Raw genomic sequence first — 26567 nt, 5'->3', positions numbered from 1 at the left:
AGCTAATTCAGGGGGGTATGGGCCTTCCAGATATTAAAAAATACTACAAAGGTCCACTACTCAATAAAATCCTAGACTGGACTTACTGGAAATTGCAAAAACATTGGGGTGGTTCGTGAGGCTAAAAACTGGATTAGTGCTTTGGACACACCAGCTCTACAGGAGTTTGTTCCTCACCATAGCACCTATGACCATCACTACACTCAGAATTTGGGACTTGATATTTAAGTGCTATAACTGTCAACAAAACTCTCCCATCATGCCCATTCTGGATAACCCTCAATTCCCTCAAGATCTAGTTGTAAAGGGCTTCCGAAATGGGTCAACTGAGGGCTTGTTGCAACTATTCTATGTAACCAAAAGCAGCAAGGTACTTGCTCTCGCATGCCCTGTACACACGATAGGATTTTCCAACAAAATCCATGTTTTTTTTCCGACGGATGTTGGCTCAAACTTGTCTTGCGTACACACGGTCACAGAAATCTTGTCGGAAATTACGAATGTCAAGAACGCTGTGACGTACAACACGTACGAAAAGCCGAGAAAAATGAAGTTCAATAGCCATTGCGGCTCTTCTGCTTGATTCTGAGCATGCGTGGAACTTTGTGCGTCGGAATTGTGTACACACAATCAGACTTTACGCAAACTGATTTTGTTGTCGGAAAATTTGAGAACCAGCTCTCAAATTTCCGATGGAAAATGTCCGATGGAGCCTACATACGGTCAGAATTTCCAACAACAAGCTCCCATAGAACATTTTTCATCAAAAAATCCTATCGTGTGTACGGGGCATTAGAGTGAAGAGACAGATGGGGATCTGCTTTCAAGGGAAGCAGATCCCCATCTGTCTCTTCATTCTAAGAGAGATGGAGATGGTTTCAAACTTTGCAATTTTCTCCAGAGCCTTCCAAAACTGTTGCAACACCTAGACTCTTAGCCTCTTGAAGCAAATCTTCTTTCCCACATCTGGTCCATCTCTTGATACCTCACTGCTAAAGTGCTCCTAGTAGCTGCACATGTAAGCCCTCCTGACTGCTTGGCTCACTGGTAATGGGATCTGTCACATACCCTTCTCTGATAAATAGTGATCCAAAGATTCTTCTCCTAACTCATACCTCTTGCACTAATGCGAACAACCCTGACAGCAATTTTAAACTCCTGCCAAGGTGGTACAGAAACCCAGTGTGCCTAAATACAGTAGAAGGGTAACCCACACTTTCCTGCTATGCTAGAGATGTGGAATAGACCCTGGCACACTCTCATATTTTTTGGTAGTGCCTTTTAAATAAACCCTATCAGTGTCTTTATGCACAATGTTTGAAGGTTGTTTTTACTTTTGGTTAAATTTTTCTGTTCTGGGACATTAAAGTTTTCGTCTCTTCCTAGTTGTTATGCATATAATAACTTAAACGCTTCAAATTTTATATAAGCACCTTTTTTCGTGACCGGTTTCACATTTAGTGTACATTGTGTGTCGTGTACACATTAGGGGAGATGTAACCTGTGCACACAAACTCTGGTGCAGCTGTGCATAGTAACTAATCAGCTTCTAGGTTTTATTGTCAAAGCATAATTTAATTGAAGTTAAATTCTGACTGGTTACTATGCACAACTGCACCAGACTCTGTTCACCAGTTTTATTAAATTTCCCCCATTCTGTTTCTGATATATGTTTTGTCATATGTATGGAAACTGTTGAAAACACTAACAGCTGTCAGAATTATATTGCACAATTTATTTCAATATTTGCTAACTGACTTCACCTCATCCCATTCACTGTAGAACTGGCACTCATTTGTGAACTTCCTCATTCACCAACCTAGGACAAACCTTTTAAAGTTGTAAGCAAAGGAGTGCCACATCTAGAATGTGTGTCAGCTACGAGCCTATTCTATGTACAAATCATAGAAAAATCAAACCTGAATATCAGGGGGCTTTCATAAACTTGAGTATTGCTACCATTTACAAATGCAAACAGGTGTAGCAGCTTTCCTAGAAATGGAAGCCATACATCAACTGAACTCTAGTAAACAATGCCTTACTTTTTGATTGATATTAAAGTATAAATAATGGCATTTTTTTTAGCTTTGGATAAAGTAGAGAGGGATTAGTACACCTGTTAGGTTTGCATTGCTACTTCTTCTATTTATTCTATTTATTCTTCTATTTATTCTGTTTAAAAGAGAAGTATGGGTTTAGTTTTTTTTCCCCCAATCATACTTGCCTAGAAGGATGCAGCACCGGTCTCCCGGCGCCTCTGTACTGAGAACTGAGCATTTGAACACCACCGATCGCTCGGTTCTCACAGCTCTGTGAGCAGAGAGTTGCTGTCAGTCACATCTCTCTGCTCTGCCCCCTCCTTGCTCACTGTAGAGCTGAGGTGTGGAGGGGGCGTGGGCAGCCGGCTCAGGCTCTCAGCGACTCGCTGAGAGCCTAAGCTGGGTGTCAGACCTACTTCTGTGACGTCAGCAGAGAGCGGACTTCAGCCCGCTCTCTGCTGAAAACGGGTCACAAGAGTGCAGAATGGACTGCACTCCTGTGATCCATAGGAGAAGTACAGCCAGACAAGCTTTGGCTATACTTCTCCTTTAACATTATCAAGTGAAATTAAAAGAAAATCCCACATTTTGGTTGTCCCCGGAAGAGTAATAGAGGGGAAATCATCCAATAGGGACACTAGTTCTGGTGAGCTGAGGGGCCCAATGGATTCCCTTAAAGCTTTTTTTACCCTAAAAAAAAAAAAAAAAAGCATGAATAACAGAACAACACCTGTGCAGAGTAATTTGGCCCCCTGTAACACCTGAAATACCTGGCTGATCCTGCCTGGCTATACCCTCCCTTCTGTAAACTGACCACGGTTTATCATGGCTGCTGAGCCCTGACACTGTGGTCAGTTTAAGTGCCTACATCGTCCGCAGCCCTGCTCTCTGCTCTCCTGTGTCTGTGTCCTCCTCCCCCCTCCCCTGTCAGCCTGTCAGCTCCATCCACTACACAGTCCTCCCCTCCTGGTGCAATCAAATCTATACTACGATCATGCCATCCCCTCTGTTATATAATGCTATGTGTCTATGTGCCTGTGTTTATATAAAAAAAAAATGCAGATTATACCGTATATCAGAGTGGCTCCTGGTGCTCACGTGACTCCTCGGCTCTCTCCGGCTGACGTCAGTGGCAGTGCTCGGCCCCGCCCACTAAAGCTGTCAGGCGGGCAGGGGAGAGAGCCGAGGAGGCACAGATGGCAAACAAAACTCACAGGGGTTATAAGTTACCTTACTCTATACAAAATGAAAAAACGTTTTATCTATAGCTCTACCTCAATAACAAAATGTTCTGTGATACAAGAAGGTTGATGTAAAATTCACACTTAATTTCCAGTGGTCCACTTGGTAATAAAATAGAAACATTTGGATTGTACCCTAGATGTGTTCCAAGACCTGCGATGTTGTAAATACAGACCTATTAAAAACAGCAGCAGAAATAACTAGCATGCTGCTGAACTAGCAAAATTGAGGACCAAGGGAAGTAGCTGAAGAAAATGAGTCAGTGAGGAAAAGCAGATAAAACAGGGAAGGAAACAGCATGTTGAAATGTGCTGTTTTTACCAGTGAAACTCTGATACAGTGGGGTTTGTTCAATAGACCAGAGGCATGGCTAATGTGAAAGTAGGGTGGCACAGTGGTGTAGTGGTAGCACTCTCGCCTAGCAGTAAGAAGGGTCACTGGTTCGAATCCCAACCACGACACTACCTGCTTGGAGTTTGCATGTTCTCCCTGTGCCTGCGTGGGTTTCCTCCGGGTACTCCGGTTTCCTCCCACACTCCAAAGACATGCTGGTAGGTTAATTGGATCCTGTCTAAATTGTCCCTAGTATGTATGAATGTGAGTTAGGGACCTTAGATTGTAAGCTCCTTGAGGGTAGGGACTGATGTAAATGTACAATGTATATGTAAAGCGCTGCGTAAATTGACGGCGCTATATAAGTACCTGAAATAAATAAAATAAATAAATAAAGTGTGACACAGATGGTGAAAAAAAATCTGACAGGGGTTATAACCCTCCCTTGCTCTATTCATAAATGAAAAAAAAAGAAGATGTGCCTATAGTTCTACTTGAATATACAAAGTACAGTGACCAGTAATAATCAGATTTCAGCTTGCTGTGGTCAGATCCTAACCAGTAAATATATAAGCAAGGATGTTAGCAGAAGTTGCAGGCATCCAGGGATATTCTGTATATATATATATATATATATATATATATATATATTTTTTTTTTTTCATATATTAATATATGTAGTAACTGAATCATCCCAAAATAAGCACCAAAACACAGAAAAGTTAAAAAGAGGAACATATTAACAACATTGACTCACCAGCTCGTTTTATATCATTATTAACAAAACATAGAATCTCTCCTTGAGGCTTGGTACCATCTATAAAAACTAATACAAAAAAATACAATAAAATAGCAGAATAAATGATGCTACTAAATCGAAGACTCAAAATATGTGAAATATGAGAAAGTGACACTCAGATTCAGTAGTGTGTTACGGCTTATTATCGATGTTGGTTCTGTTTTTATTTTTTTTTGCTGCAGAGTTATTAAAATGTGTATTTACATAGCTTTTAATGCCTCTCTGAATAGATAGAGCTATTGCTCTCAAAATAAAGTCAACAGATTCTGGAAGTGAACTACACAGTCCAGCCAATGGTCTGCAAAGGGGGGAAGTATTCTAGCACAAAGCAAACAAAAGATTTAAACTGTATATAAAGCCAAAACTTTTTTTATTTAGCTTTAGATTAGAGAGTGGTTAAAACCGGTTTCAGGATTTTTTCCCTACACTTCCTGTCCCGTATACTATATACATCAGGAAGTGAGAAGAAATCTCCCCAAAGACTGGAATATCCCATCAGGCTTTCTATCTATTCTATTGTTTTGATTTTCCCTCACTTGGTTCTAGTAACAGTCCAGATCCTGGTTACTATGACAAATAGAGAGGGTGCATCTCCCTAGGACATAGACAGACATAAAAGCCTGAATGGAGTTTTAGCACACCCTATCCACAACACAACTAAAAAAAATAATTTGGCATTGCATGCACTTTAAAAATATATATTTTATACATGGGTGATTGATTTTGTACAAACGTTCTCTTAAAACAGCTACTATGTACCTATATCCCTTTGAACTTTGTCCATTTCTTTCTTGTGCTTTAAGTACATAGGCCACACATAACCATCAAAATATCCTGGAGGATCTGGAGGCTGATAAACCCGTGAACTGTGTAAGGAACAGTTTGTGTGTTATTTTTACAGAAGAGGAAAGCGATGGCAAAAATGTAATAAATTGCTGAGAAAAACAAACTTTTGCCAGTTAGAACATAAACAAAGACCTCCAACACTTGCCCATTTTTACCAACCGCCTTTAAAAGACACTGCCATCATGGCCATATAGGGCAGAGTGGCAAAGGCCCTCCGAGAGTTATGACCTGCTACTCAGTGAGAGTACTCAGCCTTAGCAACCAATCTCTAGACCCGAGCACTGTGAAATGACTAAGGAAGTGACATCACTGCTACCCCAAGTCGAGGTCAGTATAAAGGGGTTGGAGGGCCCCTTTGCAGGGACACTGTCACTTTGCCCTGCATGAGCAAGGAGAAAGTGGTAGAAATTTACTAAAATGGGTACACTCAGAATCTGGTGCAGCTGTGCATGTTAGCCAATCAGCTTCTAACTTCAACTTGTCCAATTAAGCTTTGGCAATAAAACCAGGAAGTTGATTGGTCTCTATGCAGAGTTGCACCAGATTTTGCACTGTCCAGTGTCTCTTTAAGATTTAGGACCAATTCTGTCACCGCAGGGATACACAGGAAACAAATGTTTCCTATGTGTTCCATTCACACTGCAATGCAGCTTAGCACTGTGCTGCTTTAAAATGCAGACATGCTGCATTTCATCACAGCACGCCAAATCGCACTGCAATGTCAGGCAGCGCATCGCACCACCCAACACTGCAGTGTATGAAGTGCAAAGTTTGTTAAAAAAAAAAAAGGAAGAGGTGTAGTGCACTGTATCACGCACCACACTGCCCCCTAGCCAGCCTGAAATGCAGAGTGGCCAGAGTGGTAAATCGATCCGGCTGCTCTACGATTTGTCATTTTGACAGTGTGAGCTGTCCCGTAGGGACTGTTTTATCAGCAATATCTACAAAATCTTGTACAACAATATATTTTCTAAAGCAGTACATTTCTGTATTCTATATATACTTATATTGTAGCACAAATAAAATGTTCATCCATCCAGCAGTAATGGGGTCTGGTAGGCTGTCACCTACTGGCTTCTTATATCTTGTAGTGTTTCCAGCAGTTATATTACGATGTTTGACAGGTGGAACCTTTATATATTTTCTCACCACTAGATGTCACCCTGATGTGGGATTAAGTGGTGACACTTGTGATCGATTTTTAATACTTCCTCTGGAGAAGTGTTTTTGCAAAATATTTTTGGAGTTTTAGGTCTATTTTTAAATTTGTTTTTCTTAGTATTAGCCTGTTGAAGTGTGAACTGGGTTCTGAGTCTTGGGCTGCCTGTTCCAAGTCATCAGGAATGGGTAAATAGCATATACTGTAGATATTTTGCGGAGGACCTATCCACCAATAATATTGGAAATTGTTTTTTTAATATGCTAGTCACATATGAGTGATACTTTCGCAGAATTTTTGTACAGATCTACCCAGGAGAATTCTTCTCAAAACCATTATGCACTGCATGACATTTGAACTATGGCCATCAAGTTTAGAAGGGCAAATAAGGGGACCTTTTCATAAGCCAGCCCCCTCACTATAAAAGAGGGAACAGAGCAGCCATAGGGGTTGATTTACTAAAACTGGAGAGTGCAAAATCTGGTGCAGCTCTGCATAAAAACCAATCAGCTTCCAGGTTCTATTGTCAAAGCTTAATTGAACAAGCTGACGTTAGAAGCTGATTGGCTACCATGTACAGCTGCACCAGATTTTGCACTCTCCAGTTTTAGTAAATCAACCTGATAGTGTCAGTGATTTGGAAGCAGTACGGAAAGTTGACAAATTGCATAGGGAGAGATTAGGGTCGGTAGGTAAACTGTACTTTAATTATGATTGCTAGCTCTTTGGGCAATCAACCCCTTTGCTGCCTTTTTTCTTGGGAGCTTTTTTATTTTTCAGTATATTTGGCTAATTTTAGGTTATACCATCTGTTCTTTAAATGGAAATTTGTTTGGAGCACACCACTGTATCGTTTAAAAGAACAAAAGGTGCTCTCCTATGTTCCTCGGCATCTTAATGGCTGTCCTGTCGACGCTAGGGGCATCTGACTGCCAAAGCATAGTTAAGAACTGGCTGCAGAAACTGCTCTTGCAGCACAGAGAAGCCTGTGGGAGTGGAGGACCAGGTGAGTAAAACTGCTTTACACCCAGTCCCCTAGAAGTAAACCCCACTGCAAAGGAAGATTTGTACTTTCTCCAGAGTTCAGCTTTAAATTGCTTCCAACTCAGGGCCCATTCACACCAGCCACTGTGTTTTAATGGTGCAGTCCAGCAGAATTCACTGCACTGTTTCATTTTTTCTTTAACAAACTTACACCTTGTTAAGTGGTGGGACAGTGCTGGATTAACCGCCCATCGCGGTCCCACCACATTTGGTGTGAATCGGCCCTTAAACTATAGCCAGGTATTTAGCATAGGACAGCACGGTCTTCTTTGTGCAACTACTTTTATGTAATCGTTGGCAGAAACATAATTATATGTAACTACTTATGTTCCACATACCTCCTTCGTCTTTTGCATTCTTCAAAGGGAACAGTTAGAAAATATCTTCTATTAAATACATTGTCCAAAGGCCTGTAAGATGCACTCCATTATTGTATATACATAATCAACAAAGAAATGATGTACTCATTTCTAAATGCAACATCTATCCTATAGCCATGCTTAAATAATTTAGTCAAATAAAGTTAAAATGTACTTAAACTTTAACATTAATTGTACCTTTTGCCCCCTTTTGGTCTATTAAATATACCAGAAATAGTGTGAGCTGATAACAGCCCAGAGGTAGAAAGCACAGGAAGGTATCAGTTAGCGTTCCCTACTATCTTTGTGAACTACAAGACACCTCCCTCTGTTATGGAGATGAGGGGGAGGTGGTGTTGTAGTCCCAACACACCCCCTTTCTTAGGCTGACAATGCTGCCAAGTATGGGAATCATCCGAGGACAGGAAGTGGAACTCCATCCAGCGGAACTCCGCTTTAATGACAAGTTTACCAAGTTAATATAAGAAAATAAAAGTCTGAATAAGGCCCCTTTCACACTTATACGACTTGTCCCACGATTTTGTACTGCAAAATCGCATGATAAGTCATTCTCCATGATTTTCAATGACTACCATTCATATTGGCACGACTTTAAGTTGCGCCGACTTCAAAGTAGTCCCTGCACTACTTTGGTCCAACTTCCATGCGAGTTGATGTCCATAGACCTCAATGTTAAACCCTCAAGTAGCATGCAAATCGTACCTAAATAATATAGACACGATTTCAGTACGACTTTGTAAGCACAAGCTATAAGCACAAGCTGAGGGTCAAAGCATTTGTAAACCCCCAACCCTGTAAAGTCGTAGGAAGTAGTACTGATCCCAAATTGCGGCAAAATCGCGCAAAATCACGGTAAAATCGCACGACTTTGAAGTCGCACAAGTGTGAAAGGGGTCTAAAGGAAATTAATGCAGCCACCACATCTAAAGACAGGTAAGCTGCAATACTATACTTTGCTCTTGGGTTTAGATACTCTTTAAGTATCAAAAAATCTATAAAGGCATAAAAAATTATATTTACTGAAAAAAACTGACTTTGATGGATTTTTTTTTTATAGATCTTTGTATCTTAATATCAATTGTACACAATAAACCTTATTCAATAAAAAGTAAATTTTTGAGTGCTAATTATTAAAGTGTATCATAACTCAAGAACAAAAAAAATAAAACATTGCAGCTGCAGATGGTGCCTGCATTAGTTTTTATAGTTTTTTTTAATTGGTGATCTTGCCAGTAAAAACGTTCCTCCCCTAAGGTGACAGCGCCCACTCACTGTACTGTATTTATAGAGGAACAATGATGTCACCCAGGACAGGACTACAGAACACCCGCCTTCCTCACTCTTTTTCATCCCTGTGACACTGCAAAAAGAACCTCAGAAAGGTTTCATCCTACACCCGCATTTACTAAAAATAAAATTTGCAACTGCCTTTGTTACCATTGGAGAGATTTCTCATCATTCCCCCCATAACCAAAACCAAAGGTGAAGGGAAACCTCAGTGGAGATACAAAAGAAATAAAAACAAAAAGAGAGGTTTTAGCCTTTTCACAATGTCCAAATCTAACAAAAAAAAAAAAAAGTTTTGTCTGAAGTTGGCTCGTTAACTGGTATAACATAAAATCAACCTTCCAAAATACACTAAAGTCTTTATCATTAAAAAAATAAATTGTAAAAAGCAGTGCCACATGTCCCTGATTGCCTGCTACAAAGGGGTTTTGTAACCAAAGTTTGCTAAGTGTTTCAAAACAGAGATTTCTGGAAAGTTTTTGACACCAGACTGAAGCCTCTTGCACATGGTACTGATGTTTGAGCATCTGCTTTTTAATTTCAGGCATTTGTTTTGCGTGTATTCGCGCATATTTATGCACGTATTTGCATGTTCATGCATTTGCGCGCACAATATATTTCTAGGTAAAACACATTAATATTTATGCTCATATGCGTACATTTGCGCGTACGGATGCAAAATACTGACCGGGAACGCAGATTTTTCTTTTTTTTTTCCTTTTAACTCAAAAATACGCAGTTCTTGTTTACGTGCATGTGTGTCCAGGCACATTGTAAACAATGGCTGCATTTTAGATCAATAAAAAAAAAACGCTGTATTGGTCTTTTTCAATCTGCAGTGTGCAGGAGGCCTATTTCATACTTACTCATAGTGATACAGGAGGAAACCTTCAACTACTAAAAAGTGCACAGTGTTTTCGCATCTTTCTTGCACTATATTTAATTTATCTTCTGAGGAGGCACATTTGTTATGCTGAGATATCCATGACTGAACAGTTGACATCATTTTTTCCATTTCCAAGGCCTCAAGTTCTAGAAGACATATATGCACATTAATGAGCCAATGATTCCAATGATTATATACAAAGACATACAATAAATATATACTTGCATTAAACTTCAAACATTCATCAATACTTTCTTGGAACAGTGTTAAAATTGCCACTGAAAACAACCCATTAAACATTAAATGCATAACCATACGGCACTGCTCCAAATCTCTACCCCACTATATTGATGGACCATTTGGGTGCTGGCTCCTTGCAGCTCATCCGTTTAAAAAAGCAATATTGAAAGATAAGAGATGCACTTCATTGTAAATGTATCTGAGTGCTTTATTTCATAGTCCATAAGAAGGCTGCAAAAAAAACACATTCCCATTATGCCTTTCACCCCCCAACAGGCTTGCTTACAAGGACAGAGTAGGACTATGAAGTGAAGCACCAAGAAGAATTTACAGCAGAGTGCGACTCTTATCATTTAATAACCCACTAAACATCTCCTAGTCACTTTTTATGGGACCTATCCTTTACATTGGGACAACTTGGGTATAGGATAGTGCTATTTTTTAAAGGCAATTTATTACAGCTGCACACAGGTAATTAAAGTTCACAATATAGTTTCTCTGAAATGTCTATATTGAGATGTCAATTTGAGCAAAATATGTATAGTAGAAATAATGACAACACCTTACCATAGACTGAGACATTTAAGGAATGTGATGACCTGAGAGATGCATTCACATTAAAGTTGTTGTAAACCCTTCCATATACCCAGTGAATTGACTGGCCTCAGGTAATACACAGAGATGAAACATCCTCCTACGTAAGTTGTATCTGTTTATCTGCAGTCTTCTCTTATCTACATCCGTTCAAAGTGCTGAATATTTAAAGCTTGTCCGAGAGTTCAGAATAAAGGGGGTGGAGAGCTGAAGTTACACTCTGCAGAGCTCAGTGATGAGAGCTCTGACAGCTGATTGGAGGGAAGGACACCCCCCCCTCCACACAGGAATAAAGCTGAGGCTGTCAATCAGCTGGAGATTCCTCCCGTCACCTAATTTCTTTTGGTGTCAGGAAAACTTGTCAGAAGTGATTCATGCTGTTATCAGAGAAATGAGGCAACAGACAGAAATGACACTTAGTGCTCTTAATTAAAGTGTTTGTAAAGTTACTATGTGACTTTACATGTAACCCCTCTGGAGTATGCACCATTAACGATAGTGTATGTGTTTTTCTAAATGAAAAGGCTAAATACCTTTTCTAACACCACAGCTGTGCGGTCACGTGATCCCCCTCCGCTCGTCTTCCTTGATCTATAGAGAGAAGCAGGAATGGCCGAGATTCCCCTGTGACGTCAGCCGGTCAGCACAGGGGAATCCCGTGACTTCACAGCGTCAGTGTGGGAAAAAGTATTTAGCCTTTTCAGTTAAAAAAAACACATACACTATTGTTAATGGCAGCATACTCTGGAGGGGATACAAGTATATTTGCTGCAGCTGAATAGTGGCAGGGAAGAGAGCTGCTCTCCTGCTGGCAGGAAGGGAGGGGGAGAGGGGAGAGACTCTCACAGCAAAGCAGCGGGCTGACAGAGGCACATAAACTGACCACGGTAATCATGGCTCAGCAGCCATGATTACCGTGGTCAGCACACACAGGGGGACACAGAAACAGGCAGGATCAACGAAGTATATTACATGATAGGAAGGGAAAAATTACACAGCCAGCACAAGCACTGTGCTATAGATCATGCCTTAAAGGAACATGACCTTTTTTTTTTTTTTAGGGTTACAACCACTTTAGGACAGCACACTATAGAGCAGTGGTTCTCAACCCTCTAGTGCCGTGGCCCCTTGATAAAATTTCCCAAGTTGTGGAGACCCCTAACAGTAAAATTATTTTCGTAGCGTAGGTTGTCAGCACGCAAGGCAAGAGTGGTAATTTGCACCCCTAACCCATGGACATTTAGCGCTCCCTGAGTCCCTTCCACCCGTGCAGTATTAAACTCCCTTATGGTACATTTTAGAAAGTGTAACACTTTCTTTTTGTTCTCCTTTCTTTCCCTTTTATCTCCCTCTATCCTAACCCCCCCCCCCTCTCTAGTTATTTCTATTATTCTTTCTCTCCTTTTTTCTTTGTTCCTCCCTCTCTTTTCCTCTCCCCTCCATGTATTGTCTATTTTAATTTCTTCTCTTACTCCTTGGTGGGGGGAATGGAACATCCCTGGATTCGGTGACCCCTGGCAAATCATTATTCGACCCCCAGGTTGAGAACCACTGCTATAGAGGGATACGCTTTATTCATATTTCATGTCTGAGGTTTACAGCCACTTTAAGCTTTGAAATTTCTATCCATTTTGTATTAATACACTATTAGACACTTTTTCATTTAGCTATATACTTTAGGGATTGACTTAGGCTAGGATTACATGGGTAATTTGTAGTAACCACCTCATTTGCAATGCACGAATATCAATGTGCTGTTATTGAGAAGCCTGTCAACATATTACTCCCATGCTTACCATGGGAAGCTTTACATTTATCCTAACTTTTTTCCTTCTAATTTCACCTTACAGCAAACTAAAGGAAGAAATCACTGAAATTTCACATCCATCCTTAGACCGGGCCATAACTTCTTGACTGCTGCTTTATGCATGTGCGAAATGAAGAGAGAACATCACTGTATCCTTTCTACAGTCATCCTCTGACTGTAGAAATCCTCTTGATGGAGAGAAATACAAACACTTTGGCAGGTAAAACAGCTTGCTTATAAGGTTTTGATTTGTGCATTCAGCCGTTTGCCTTTAAGTAGCTCTGCCCTAATAATAAGGTGCTATTAAGTGCTTACCATCATATCGCTTGAATCCTCTTTCATTTGTTGCAACTTCTGCATCAGGCTGCGTTAAAAAAAAAAAGAATATCCCAATAATTGGCATTTCATTGTTTCTTGAAACAAAGGCAGAAACCATGTCATGTTTGTGTTAGGCCCCTTTCACACTGTCGGACCTTTCAGGTCCGCCTGTCAGTTTTGTCGGCGGACCTGAACGGGCGCTCCATGTTAGCCTAGGGAGCCATGACATGTCCGCTGACATCCGACCCGCTAAAATCAGACGGATGGCCCTACGTTCGCATCCGTCCCTGGTGGATCGGGTGAGATCTGATGAAAATGGACATGCTGTCCGTTTTTTTCCGATTTCTCCATAGAAACCAGCGGAGCTCGACAAGACCCTCCCCGCTCAGTGAGCAGAGAGGGACCTGTCATCCGCCGGCTCAGCGGAGATCAACGGAGAGATCTCCCGCTGAGCTGGTGGACAGAGGCGGACTCTGTGGCAGCAGATCCGCCTCGTGGGAATGAAGCCTAACAAAGACAGGCAACTGTTATGCTGTCACAATTTTGCTATGACATGTCAGTATAATCCCAATCAGTCATTCATATATGTAAATTATTTTTTCATATTTTACTAGACAAATAATATGTAGTATCTGCTATGCCATGGCATGTCATCTATGCAATCAGAGTGTCCTGAGCAGAGGACTCAGTTTGCCCTGGATCAGCATCATTAGTTCCCACGGTGCGGCAGGCTGGCCACCAGCAACATGACAACTAAAGACACTCTAAGGACTTTTGTTATAACATAACAAAATGTGGAAAAATTTAAGCGTTATGAATACTTTCCAGATGCACTGTATCGCCAAAAGATCACAGCAAAAAATAAACTCATGGGTGTTTTAACCTATTCCTACTCCAACACCAATGCCTAGTACACAGATGATGAGAATATTGTTTGAAAAAAACGCATTCAAAGCGATCGTCCGATAAATAATTCATTAGTACACAGCTTTCAAGAGCTGATCGCGACAGTTTATGCAAAAATATCTGAAGGGATACATTTTTCTTGTACAAGAACGATGATTTTCTTGTAATTACTATATTTTTCGCTCCATAAGACACACCTGACCATAGGACGCACCTAGGTTTTACAGGAGGAAAACAAGAAAAAAAAATATTCTGACCCATACAGAAGACCTGAAATAAACTCCATATTGAAGATAACCAGCACCAAGTTAATACTTCCAGGTTAAGTTAAAATATTATCAGGGTGTTTGAGCTATTAGAAACTTTGCTAAGTATTTGAATTCATGGTTAAAACAATTTTTAAAATTACAAAAAACAATTACCATGAACTTTACATCCTCATATATGACTTTCATTAATGCCCTGGTGAATTAGTTTAATTGCCCTTCTAAGCCAATAATGATCCTACTCTTGCTCAGACAGGGTATGTTTGCCAGAATAAAGACCTAACAGCTAATCTCTTTAAAGTAGATGACATCTTAATTATAATTTCAGCCATAACGTTCAATAAAAGTTGCTAACAGTGTTTTCTTTACCAGGTATGACACCCAGGCAGCAACTTCTTCATCTCACCGCCCATCCCATTCATTCTGGCAGTTGGCCCCGCCTTCCGAAATTGTATTCTGTCTTATGAGAATTTTCGTAACCTTAGTAACTTAGTGGTTTTTGATATAAGACTAGCATGCAAAAAAAAGCTAAAGCCAGGTACACACACGGGGCAAAAGTCAGGATACAACGGCCTGTTAAAAAAAAAACAAACGACCGACATTCTGCCTGTGTGTATGTCAGTCTGTCCGACAAAAGTCGGCTTCTGTCAGATGTGCATGCTGGAAAACCAGCAGCCGATTGACTCACAATCAGCGCTCTCAGCCAATGGCGTCCCCCTGTCAGAACACAACAGTTTAGCGGGGGAGATTGCTGAACTAACCTCGACCGGAGCTGACAGGTTTTTTTCATTCACCTGTGGGGTTGAACAAAAACTAATAGTGTGTACCTGGCTTTAGGCTATACATTATCTTTAAAAAACTGTTTCTGAATGTTGTTTCTATGCTCAAGAACTTCATATCAGTTGCACCAATCAGATCCTGGCAGCCTGATAACCAGACAGCATTTGTAGCTTCAAAATCTAGTGGTGGCTCATTCCTAGTCCAGTTATAGCTATGGTAAGTCTAAAATGACCAGTCTCTTATGATACCTAAATGCTATCCTTGATGATATCCCCTGCATATTGAAATTTTGTTCTATAATATATGAAAGTTATCTAAAAGCCACTATATCTTGTCTATCTACTCTGGATACTGACATCACTTTGTTCTGGGTGGACATGTGGAAAACTGATCATATTAAGCATTGTCAGTCCAAAAAGAAAGTTCTAAAAAAACAAAAATATATTTACCCGAAACATGTTAGCATGCCTATGGTCAAAATGCAAAATCCAGTATTAATTTCCACATTGTATTTCAATTATTTCTAGCCTACTCCTATTATTCTGAATAATCTTGAAGTTTTTAAACTTTGTGATTACCCTCATATATTTACTTCCTTGAATTCTATGACACATATTCACTATGTCCTGTGAGTAGGCACTGCTATGTCACATATACCACAGTCTGCCTTCTAAACTACAGAGGTGCTGAGAGGAGGAGATTCAGGGGGTGGAGTCAGAGCAGGAATCATTGCTTGCAGGTAGCAAGGTACCATGGGATATGTAGTCCATCTAAATTGAACATGAACAGAAGAGGAGAAGCTAGAAAGCATACAGGGAATGCAGGAGGTTGTGGAAAGAGATGGCCAGCAGACAGGCAGAACTCAGAACATGAAAGTAAGCTTATATTGGATTGTCCAATATAACTATTGTTTGTATTGTTATTACACTACTGATGTTATAAAATGAAAGTGTATTCCTTGAACATAGTACCCCTTTATTATTTTAAAAACGCATTCAGTATATCACATCAATCACAGGAATACCTTAAAGTAGTCATCCTGGCTGATTTTGCTGCAGTTAGAAAGGCCTTTCAGAAGTTCATTGGCAAGTGTTGTTTTTCCGCCATTTGTCACTCTGTATAAAAAATGTAACTGCATTGGTTGGTCAGTAATAACATTATATCATACTGTATATTATAAGTGCTCAATGCCAGACAAACTTCAGCAAATAGAATGGAACTGGTTCTATCTATATTACTTACAAACAAATGCGCTGCTACAGAACGTTCCATAATTTACTAGTAGCATCTTTTTATTGTAAAAAGAGCTAAATAAATAAAACATAGGGGATTCAAATGGCTTTTCAAAAAAATAATGACCCAGTAAGTATAATGTAGCAGAGAACTGGAGAACAGTATTCCTATGTGTGTATCATAAAGGTTTATATACCTTTCATTTATACTGTACATAATTTAAAAGACATTGTCGAAAAGTATTTCAAAAGTACCCATAGTCATTAGATACCTATCATATGATAATGGAAATTTTGACAGGATAAGGTGAAGACAGGTTTGCCTACAAGGTAAAATCTGATCCAGGTAAACTAACCTGTGTCGTATGTACAGTAGCACAATGCACTGTATTGAGAATGGTCTAATAATTGGGTATCGCCGTGTCCACTGGCAATTCCTGTGTGCAGTAGTAATGTTAAGAGATGACATCACAAAGGCATTTAAATAGATCACAGGGGTGTTGATTTACTAAAACTGGAGAGTTCACAATCTGGTTCAGCTCTGCATTTTTTTTTAATTGAACAAGCTAAAGTTAGAAGCTGATTGGCTACCATGCAGAGCTGCACCAGATTTTGCACACTCCAGATTTAGTAAATCAACCCCAGTGTGTCGTTAGGGCGACATTAAACTGGGACCAGAACCTGTTCGGTGGTCAGTTGGGGATCAAGTCTCCAGTCATGACCTCTTCTCCCTTCAGATCACTGACAGAAATCAGAGCTACTAGATCTATTAGGCTGTAATTGCGCAAGGATACATATCCCTCTCCTCAGCACTAAAGGCACCCTAATATAATTTATAAATCAAAGGGAACACGTCAGGACATCTGTTATGCCAATATTTATACCCAGTGCTGGAGACTACCTATGCAAGTAGTGCTAGTACCAGGATGACATACTGTATGTGCCTGATGCTGTACTTTGCTTCCAGGAGTTGTGCAATGGGATTTAACAGAACTGGATAGATCAAAAAGGAGGGGAAAGGGGGTTGGGACTTTGTATGAAGCACGTAGGTATAAAGAATTCAGTTTACTATATAAATTTACATAAAAAAGCATAATCATGAATGAGTGTATATTCAATACTATTCAAATAACTGGTACAAGTCATAAAAATGTATATCCATACATACAACTGGATAGATCAGTACCTTATTTACATTGTAGCAACAAATGTGTGACTAGTTTGATTATTTCAGTTTCTATTTCTAATTTATACTTGAAACATGAAAATGAATATATGCTAAACTTCTGTTCCACAATACAAATAATGGATAGATCATAGTAGGTGACCTAAATGTGTCCTAGACACCAGAGGCATAAGAATAGCACAGGGCCCAAGTAGATGATTGAATTAAACTGAATAAAAGAACCTATGGCATTCTTTTCAGTTGGGCTTTCAAAGTGATTAGGTGGCAATGCTACAATGGTCAATGCAATGCCAATATATTTTCATTTTTTTCTATTTTCCAGGCAGAGGCCATCTTTGTGGCTTCCAACTTTCTCATGCAACATTTAGGCACAAATCGGCCTATTTCAAGTGGAACTTCACTCTCTCAATCAACATTGATTATTTTTAATCCTTATAATGCTACAATTAGTAAATAGTTAGGAAGATAGATTATGAATATACACTACGGATGATTGTCATGAGTGGCACTTGATTAATAGAAGTTATATTATAATTACTTGTTTTAAACTTTTTATTTTTAATTCTTCAGTTACTTCCTGGTTTCTAGCCTGGGCAATTGATGTCATACATCCCAGAAATCTTCAGGAGGGGAGGAAAGGAGGAGGGATTTTCTTAGTGAAGCACACCCTCCTGCATGCATGCATGCTAAGGGCAGATGGATTCCAGGAAGTAAATGCCAAATGAATCATCCACCCTTACTCAAGATGGCCCCAAACAGAAATGCTAGGAGCGTGTGTTTCAAAGTGATTTCTCAGCAAAATAAAGCATGGAGACATGGAGGGATGGGGAAGTTTGCTTTGAATATTAAAAATGAATTGAATAGCATTTTCAGTTTGTTGTGCTCAAATGCTGTGCAATTCCACTTTAAGTGTTTACCTAAACTGCGTTTAATAATAACAATAATTTTTCTATTTGCTGGATAACTGGTCAGAACTAGTCAGTCTTTCCCTACTTTTCCCCAAGAAGAGGTAAGAAAGTAGTAACCACACATGTGTTGCTTTTTCCCTCTTTATGAATTGCAAATGTTCTTACCCTTATTTCCTTATTTTATACTTCCCAACTGATTAAAGAACCAGCTTGCAAATGAATTGTAGCTTTAACTGTAATGCCCTGTGCACACGGTCGGACATTGATCAGACATTCCGACAACAAAATCCATGGATTTTTTCCGACGGATGTTGGCTCAAACTTGTCTTGCATACACACGGTCACACAAAGTTGTCGGAAAATCCGATCGTTCTGAACGCGGTGACGTAAAACACGTAAGTCGGGACTATAAACGGGGCAGTAGCCAATAGCTTTCGTCTCTTAATTTATTCTTAGCATGCGTGGCACTTTAATGCGTCAGATTTGTGTACACACAATCGGAATTTCCGACAACGGATTTTGTTGTCGGAAAATTTTATAACAAGCTCTCAAACTTTGTGTGTCGGAAATTCTGATGGAAAATGTGTGATGGAGCCCACACACGGTCGGAATTTCCGACAACAAGGTCCTATCACACATTTTCCATCGGAAAATCCGACCGTGTGTACGGGGCATAAGACTTTGGACAGAGGAAATTGCCCCTACTGGGCCCATGGACAGACATAAAGGCCTACCCACTCTAAGCAAAGTTAAAAAAAAACAAAAAACACAGCCAACCCATCAACATTCTCTATAACAACTGTAACAATATCCTCCAGTATCAGCACCATAATAATTTGCCCTGTCAGCCACACCATAATGTCCCCCAGTATCAACACCATAATATTATACCACACCTTTCACACTATAATAATATCTTTTACTACCAGCAACATAATACCATATTTCTGCACTAAAATAAATTCCCTACCATGAGCACTATAATAATGTCCCCCTGGTACCAACATTATAATAAATATTGCTTACCGTCTGCACTAAAATGCCATTGCCCCTCATTGTCAGCACCATAATACAATCTCTCACCACCTGCATGATAATTATTTCCCCTGAATCCTAATATTTCCCACAATCCATACAATATTTTTTTTTCCACCACTAGAACCATAATAAATCTCTTCAACCATTGTAGTAATATCTTTCAGCATCAGCCCTATAATAGCTCACCAGTACCATTACAATAATATCCCCCTGCATCAGTACAATAAATACAACCCACAACTTCATAATATACCTATATACTATAACAATAGTTGCACCATTAGCCATATAATAACTCAATGCAAAAGCAACTTGAAGCAGCTAAATGCAGCCTGAATTAACTTTTTTAGTAAAAAAAATCAAAAGCACCTGAACATATACTGCACTTAAAGTGGATGTAAACCCAAATTTTTTTTTTTTTTATATCATACTGTAGAGTATAAGATTCCTATCATTTGAGCCCAGTCTTGCCACAAAGAGTTAATCCATATCTGAGCAATCCTCTTTTATTGTTCAGTGAGATAAAACTTGACAAACTGAGAAAAACTTTGTCAAATCCTCCCCCTTGCTGTGAGTGACAGGTGATTTACATATCTCGTGCACTAGCCTAAGACATGCATTATTTTTTAATTCCCACCCCCACTCCTTTCTTCAGCAGCTCTGCAAGGATTGGCTGTTCCACACTTCAGCACGATTTGGCATGCTGAAGTCATGTGGTTACTTTCCTGTCTTTTCACTGGATGTTAGAGATCAGAGCAGAAGTTCAGTGTAAGAAATAAACAGGAGAAAATGCATATTGACAAGGGGAGTGTAGAGGTGGGCGGGGAGACTACTGACATCACGACTCCACCCACCGAGCTCCAGACAACAGACCCACCCACAGAATATGCAGTTTTTCAGATCTAATAACAGACAGAGGGGAGACATTTGACAGGTAAAGATACATGCAGGAGGCATGTATATCCTTATAGATAACCCCTATGGCAGTAGTTTAGAAAGGATGACATTGGGTTTACATCCACTTTAACTCACTTTAGGGTCTAATGCCTGTGTACATAAGCCATAATAATCATCCACCCCAACAGCACAGTAATATCCTCCACTACCAGATTCATAATTACTATCTCCACTTCTTCAGCTTTGGCACCCTAATTAAATCCCCCGGCATCTTAATACTATCCCTTGCTACCAGCAGTTCAGCATTTCTCTCCACCATAATAATATACTACAGAGTAAGATTGTGCCCAAACTAAAAAAGAAATCATATGCAAAAAACTTTAGCACACTCCATTCAACATAACAAAAGCTTGTTTCATTCTATGAATAGGAAAACAAACTTACCCACCAATTCCAACAATGAAAGTTTTCATGGCTTGCAGTTCCTTTATATTCTTTCTGTGATGGGAAGCATAATATGCAAAGAAACTCATAAGTATATGTATATAATATATATATATATATATATATATATATATATATATATATATATATATATATATATAAGGATGTGCAATTAAACTTCTGTTTCTAATGCAAATAGTAATTCCTTTTTTTTTATATACTGAATAATGAAGTGCACGTAGTGGGAAGTGTCTGAAAGAGGCTAGAGAAGATGAGCAGCACTGAGATATGAGGAACAAAGGAAAGAAAATGAATAAAATAGTATTTTATGCAAAAAAAAACATGACAACTGCTTATGATGTTCCATGTTTAAGCAAAATAAATGTATTCAGGTTAGAGTTTAGATCTACCATGAAAATATCCCACACCACTGTCTAGTAAGATATACAGTATGTGCATAACATGCCCTGCGTATACTTTTTTGTCTTTGTGAAATGGCTCTTTGTCTAAAGTTGTCCCCTCACTGCTTCATTATCTTGCTAACATTATTGGTTTTAAGGCCTCATGCACACTGGAAGTTAGCTATAGAATGAGTTTTGCAGCGTTTTAGCTGTAGCGTTTTTCAGCATTTTCTAGGAAAACTATACTCCCACAAAAGCTTATGGCTCAAAAATGCTGATAAACACTGAATAGCTGCGTTTTTCAGCTTTTATCAGTTAGAGCATTTTTGCAAAACTCCTCTTAGGCTTCATGTACACGAGACGTTTAAAAACCTCTTCTGAACGCTGGAAACCAACAGCTAGTAACCGACGGTTTGCGTTTGCGTTTAGAAGCGTTTTTACAGATAACCCTCCCAAATGGCCACAATGCAAGAAAAACAAGTAGTGTTAACTATTTCAGCTTTTCTGTGAGAGAAGAGAGAGCAGTGTGTGTTTGTAGATAGATTCTTTGTGTTAACTATGCATCCATCCATCTCCATCCATCCCTCTCTCTCCATTGCCCTCCATCCATCCATTCTTCTCTCTCCATCCATCCATTCTTCTCTCTCCATCCATCCATTCTTCTCTCTCTCTCTCCATGTGGTGAAAATTGTGTTTTTTTACACATTTTACATGTTCCACTTTTTAAAAATGCTTATAAACGCGGGTTACCACGTTTACGCTAGTTTACAAGCGTTTGAAATGCCAGTAAACTACTGTCCTAAATGCGATTTTTCTGCTTTCAAAAAAACACCAGTAAACAACTGCCTCCAAACGACTATAAACGACTCAATGTACATGTATACATAAGATAACATTGAGGAGAGTTCAGGGGCTGCTGAAAAAAATGCCCAACTGACCCTAAACATGAGTTTAGCAGCTGCAGTGTACATGAGGCCTTAAAGTAGAAGTTAACTTCCATGCATTACTTTTACCCATAGGTAAGCCTATAAGAAGGCTTACCTATAGGTAATGTAAATATCTCCTAAACGTGCACCGTTTAGAAGATATTTACTGTACATGATGCAGCCGGTGACATCACTGGCACATGCACTCTAAATGAACGGCTACCCATGCCGTTTCTTCAGAGCCCCATGCTGTGACTGTCAGCTCCCGCGTAGGTGTGACGTCATCGCAGCTCCGGCCAGTCACAGAGCCGGAGTCAGCGAACCCGGAAGCAAGATGGGTGAAGATGGAAGTGGCCTTCAGATCTGACATCTCAGCGCAGAAGGGCTTTGTCTTAAGGCAAGTTTAACATAATGTGCTAGTATGTGATGCATACTAGCACATTATGCCTTTACCTTGCAGGGTAAAAAAAAATGCCCAGCGGTCTACAAACGCTTTAAGGAGGTTGCAAACCCCCAAAAAAAAGTTATAATGAGCTAGTATGCATCGCATACTAGCTCAATATGAAATACTAACCTTAGAACTGTTGCAGCAGCGCCCGCACACTGCTGAGAGGGCTGAAATCTTCCCCGGAGTTTCTTCCGGGTTCATGGGGTCCGTCGCTGTGATTGGCCGGAGCCACAATGACGTCACTCCCACGCTTGCACACAGGTGCCGCCAGTCACGGCACAGGGCCCTGATAAAATGGCACGAACAGCCGTTCTTTCAGTGCGTATGCGCCGATGACGTCGGCGGCAGAGTATATAGTAAATATCTCCTAAACGGTGCAAGTTTAGGAGATATATACAGTACCTACAGGTAAGCCTTATTATAGGCTTACCTGTAGGTACAATTAAACAGAAAGACTTTACTTCCTCTTTAAAACCCACTAGTTCTGTTTTTTTTTTTTCCAGCCAGAAAACGCCCCTGCCAAAAAACTGGTTATAAAAGCCTATGTGTGCATGAACACATAGGATAACATGCTGGGACGTTTACTGGCTGCAGGAAAAAACATCTGAAGCCAAAAACAGCAGCTGTAAAAACGTCCAGGGTGCATGAGGCCTTAACCTAGCAGGAAGATGGGACAAGGCAACCTTTAAGTGGCTGTCTTCACTGATGGAAAATTACAGATGAATGTGAATGCCAATCCCCTTTCTTCCAGAACAGAGATCTGTTAGAAAATAAAGACATACAAAAGACCAACCAAGTTGGTTTATTTTAACTGCTGTGGATAATGTCATAATGTTTTCAAAATTAGAGTTAGAATAATTTTCATGTACTGTATCCCTCGTCCACATCTGCAGTATTATTTTACAGCTGTGGTAAACAGGAAAATCAATTGAAATACAATGATGTTCATAGCATTATAAATGCTCTAAAATACGCTAAATCCCAAACAAAATTAATTGACCAAACTATGTAGGCATGTGTACAGTGTAAGAGAAGCAGGCACAGCCATCAAAGTGAAGCACTGGATGGTCCTTAAGCCGGCCACACATGGATCGAAATTCGGCTGCTTCTGCAGGGATCGGGAGAGTTTCAATTTATGTATGGGCAAGGTGGTTGTACAGAAGTCAATCTACCAATTAATGTCTGTACAACTGCCCTGTCAGACTTTTGCTGCTGGATCAGCACTACAGGCTATAGCTGGCAGCACTGATCAGTGTATTCTGACAGCGACAAAGTCTCCCTGCTGTCAGAATACAATAGCTCAGCGGGGAGAGTTCCCCCATCCACATTGAGTGTGCGGATGGGGGAATCATGTCATGTTTTTTTCACTCAACCCATTGGTACGGGCGGCTTTAGTATTGTAGGAAACTCCCATGATACCTAGCTCCATCTAGTGGATAAATGCAGTATTTTTCCATTTTAAATCAATGAAAAACATTTGACCAGCAGGAAATAGCCTAATAACTCTTCCTTTTTTCTTTTTTTTTTTTGCCCCATTCGCACTGAACAAATGTGCATGCACTTCCACTGGGCGAAATTTTATGCTTTTTTTTTTTTTATTATAAATACACCTCCAATTGTATCTGTATTTATGCAGTTACACATTTATACTGGATATGTATATATTTACCTGTATTTATGTAATTTCCTTTATATAAATTCAGAAGAATGTTCTTCTAAAATTCACCCAATGTCCCACTACAAAATAATACCACTTGTAATTATCTTGCAAAAAAAAAAATGTGCTGAATTAGACAAAACAAACATATTTTATTTCAATTGCTAAACAGTCACATTTTACTGTACAGTATTTCAGTTGTGTCCTGATACTGGTATTTCAATGTAGTATGCTAGGGCATTTCACAAATTTCAGCAAGCTAAGCAGATTGTGAAATACATAATGTACAGGCTTTTTAACAATAGCTGAGTCATTAGTGTTACAGATAGAATAAAAAAAAGGATTGTTAAATCCAGAAGATAACACATTTCATTCCTATTAGCTCCATGCTAACAAGACTCAAGTGTTGGGACGTTTGGCCTCACCTGAAATGAGACATGTTACCAGTAAAATATCCAAACCACATGGATCAAGAAGTACATTCACATTTAAAAGGAAAGCCTCTTTCAGAAAGTAAATATTCTGAAATATTATTATAACCCTGAGATTTGTTATTTGACGTGACTTTTTTTTTTTTTTTGCTTGTTCCATGTTTTAATGCACTTCCAATACAGATTAGTAGATTTTGGGTGGTTGCAGGGGCTCATTATCAGAGGAGGAAATTTTCTAGCTCTTTAAAAAGTTATCCCGTGAAAAGGCTATCATGCCATTGACGAAAATATTTTTTTTATAACTTTCGCCAGCGGCATGTTTCTAGTGATGAAAAACTAAACGAAAATCTATTTGAATTTTTGTCAACAAACGAAAACAAAATGAAAATGTGAGGGAGGGATGCTTACCCACGTGAACTTCCGATTTATATGACGGCTAAATCTGTATCTGTAGTTTGTTTAAATCTTAATACTATAAATAATAACATGTTTTTTGATTTTTACTCCAGGGAGTATATAATACGTTTTGAAATTCTAGAGAAATGCTTAAATAATGCATTACAATTTAACTAAAACCATTTGATTTTTGTCAACTAAAATGATTTTTGCACCTATACCGATATCAGTGCTGATACCAAGCACTTGTGCAAGTAGCGGTACTAGCGCAAACGCTCCCGATACTGAAACTGATACTTTGCGGCGCAATTTGCGTCAATACAAAATGAAAGGGCGCAAATCGCACTGCAAAGAATTGAATGCAATTGGAACAGAAATGCGGTGCGAATCCTGTCCGGATCGCATGCAATTCCCCCCACCGCTACTGTGTGTGTGTTTGTATAGAAAGAGAAAAGCACCATCTAGTGGGCAGTTTATTAAAAATGTAAGAACTCACAGTACATACCAGGCCAAAAGTAAAATTTCCATAGGTGTCCTGGTCTCGCCAATGATAGCAAATCACGACCATTAGAGGTGCTCACAGGGCTGGAGGAGATGTCTGGCGGTCCTCTCCCAAGCTGACATCACTTCTACCCTATACCCACAGCGTCCCTGAAATTCTCTTCCAGTCCCTGGAGCACCTCCAGTGGCCGTGATTTGCTATCATCAGTGGGACCAGGACACCTATGCAGATTTTGTATTTCGCCAGATATGTACTGTGAGTTCTAACATCTTTAATAAACTGCACACTAAATGGCGCTTTTCCCTTTCTATACACACACACACACATAGGAGCAGTGGGAGAAATTGCATGCGTTTCAGACATTAATCGCACTGCATTCCTGTTCAAATTGCATGCGATTCTTGATTTGCACCAATTTTTTTTTTGTATTGACGCAAAGCACACCACAAAAAATATCGGTACTCGGTATCGGTGAGCACTTGATCAAAAGTATCGGTATTCGTACTCACCGATAAAAAAACGGTATAGGTGTAACCCTAATTTTAGTTGACTAAAATGTAGGCGATTTTAGTAGACTAAAATACAACTAAAAACAATTGAGATGACTAAAAATACGACTAAAACTAAAATGGCAGTCAAAAGACTATGACTAAAACTAAATTTAAATTTGATGTCAAAATTAACACTGACTTTAAGAAAAGGTAGACAATGGGTCTCAATGCTACTAATAAAATGATGGTTGTTCTTTTCAAGGAGATATCTGCCCATCCATGCCCACCTTCAAACACAATCACGGCAGACCCTGCATATGCAATTTGAAATCATTACTACCCACACGTACACATAACTGCTTGTAAGAAATGTCATAAATCCAGAGTGGTTGGCCAGAACCTTTTGTAGCAGATGGGCAGACGGTGGGGAAAGTCACAAAGTGGACACGGAGGACTGAACTGGCCACTTGCTTAGCCCTGAAAAAGGTGTAGGACCTAAGATGGCGCCTGGTTTTCACCAGAGCTCATAGTGGTGGAGATGCTGTGCTGCAGGTGATAGTCAGGTTGCAGCCCACTGGCTCACCAGAGAGCAGTTCTGAAGCACTGAGCTTACTAGGCAGCAGGGTACATAGAGAAAAGCCAGAGAACACATGAGTATGCTGACAGACAATCGAAGAGCAGAGT

At 39.6% G+C, this 26567-nt stretch overlaps 1 protein-coding gene across 7 annotated transcripts in view; it reads right to left on the bottom strand.

The window, feature by feature from the left end:
* Positions 1 to 26567, bottom strand: part of NMRK1 (nicotinamide riboside kinase 1) — a 56581-nt gene that overhangs the window by 16088 nt on the left and 13926 nt on the right. For 3 of the 7 annotated variants that reach the window (XM_073634137.1, XM_073634186.1, XM_073634177.1), the window contains exons 2-8: positions 20632 to 20685; positions 15951 to 16041; positions 12972 to 13020; positions 9996 to 10161; positions 7801 to 7872; positions 5173 to 5279; positions 4372 to 4440 (exon numbers count right to left, since the gene is read on the bottom strand). In XM_073634137.1, the coding sequence (XP_073490238.1) occupies positions 4372 to 4440; positions 5173 to 5279; positions 7801 to 7872; positions 9996 to 10161; positions 12972 to 13020; positions 15951 to 16041; positions 20632 to 20685 (608 nt within the window). Of the gene's footprint in view, positions 1 to 4371; positions 4441 to 5172; positions 5280 to 7800; positions 7873 to 9995; positions 10162 to 12971; positions 13021 to 15950; positions 16042 to 20631; positions 20686 to 24075; positions 24171 to 26567 lie in introns of all 7 variants that reach the window. The other 4 variants (XM_073634166.1, XM_073634156.1, XM_073634146.1 and 1 more) reach the window with 4 other exon arrangements.

This window comes from Aquarana catesbeiana, linkage group LG01, assembly GCF_042186555.1.
Source record: "Aquarana catesbeiana isolate 2022-GZ linkage group LG01, ASM4218655v1, whole genome shotgun sequence".
Lineage (NCBI taxonomy): Eukaryota > Metazoa > Chordata > Amphibia > Anura > Ranidae > Aquarana > Aquarana catesbeiana.
Note: the sequence above shows the minus strand (reverse complement) of the source record. Positions and strands in the feature narration are given on the sequence as shown.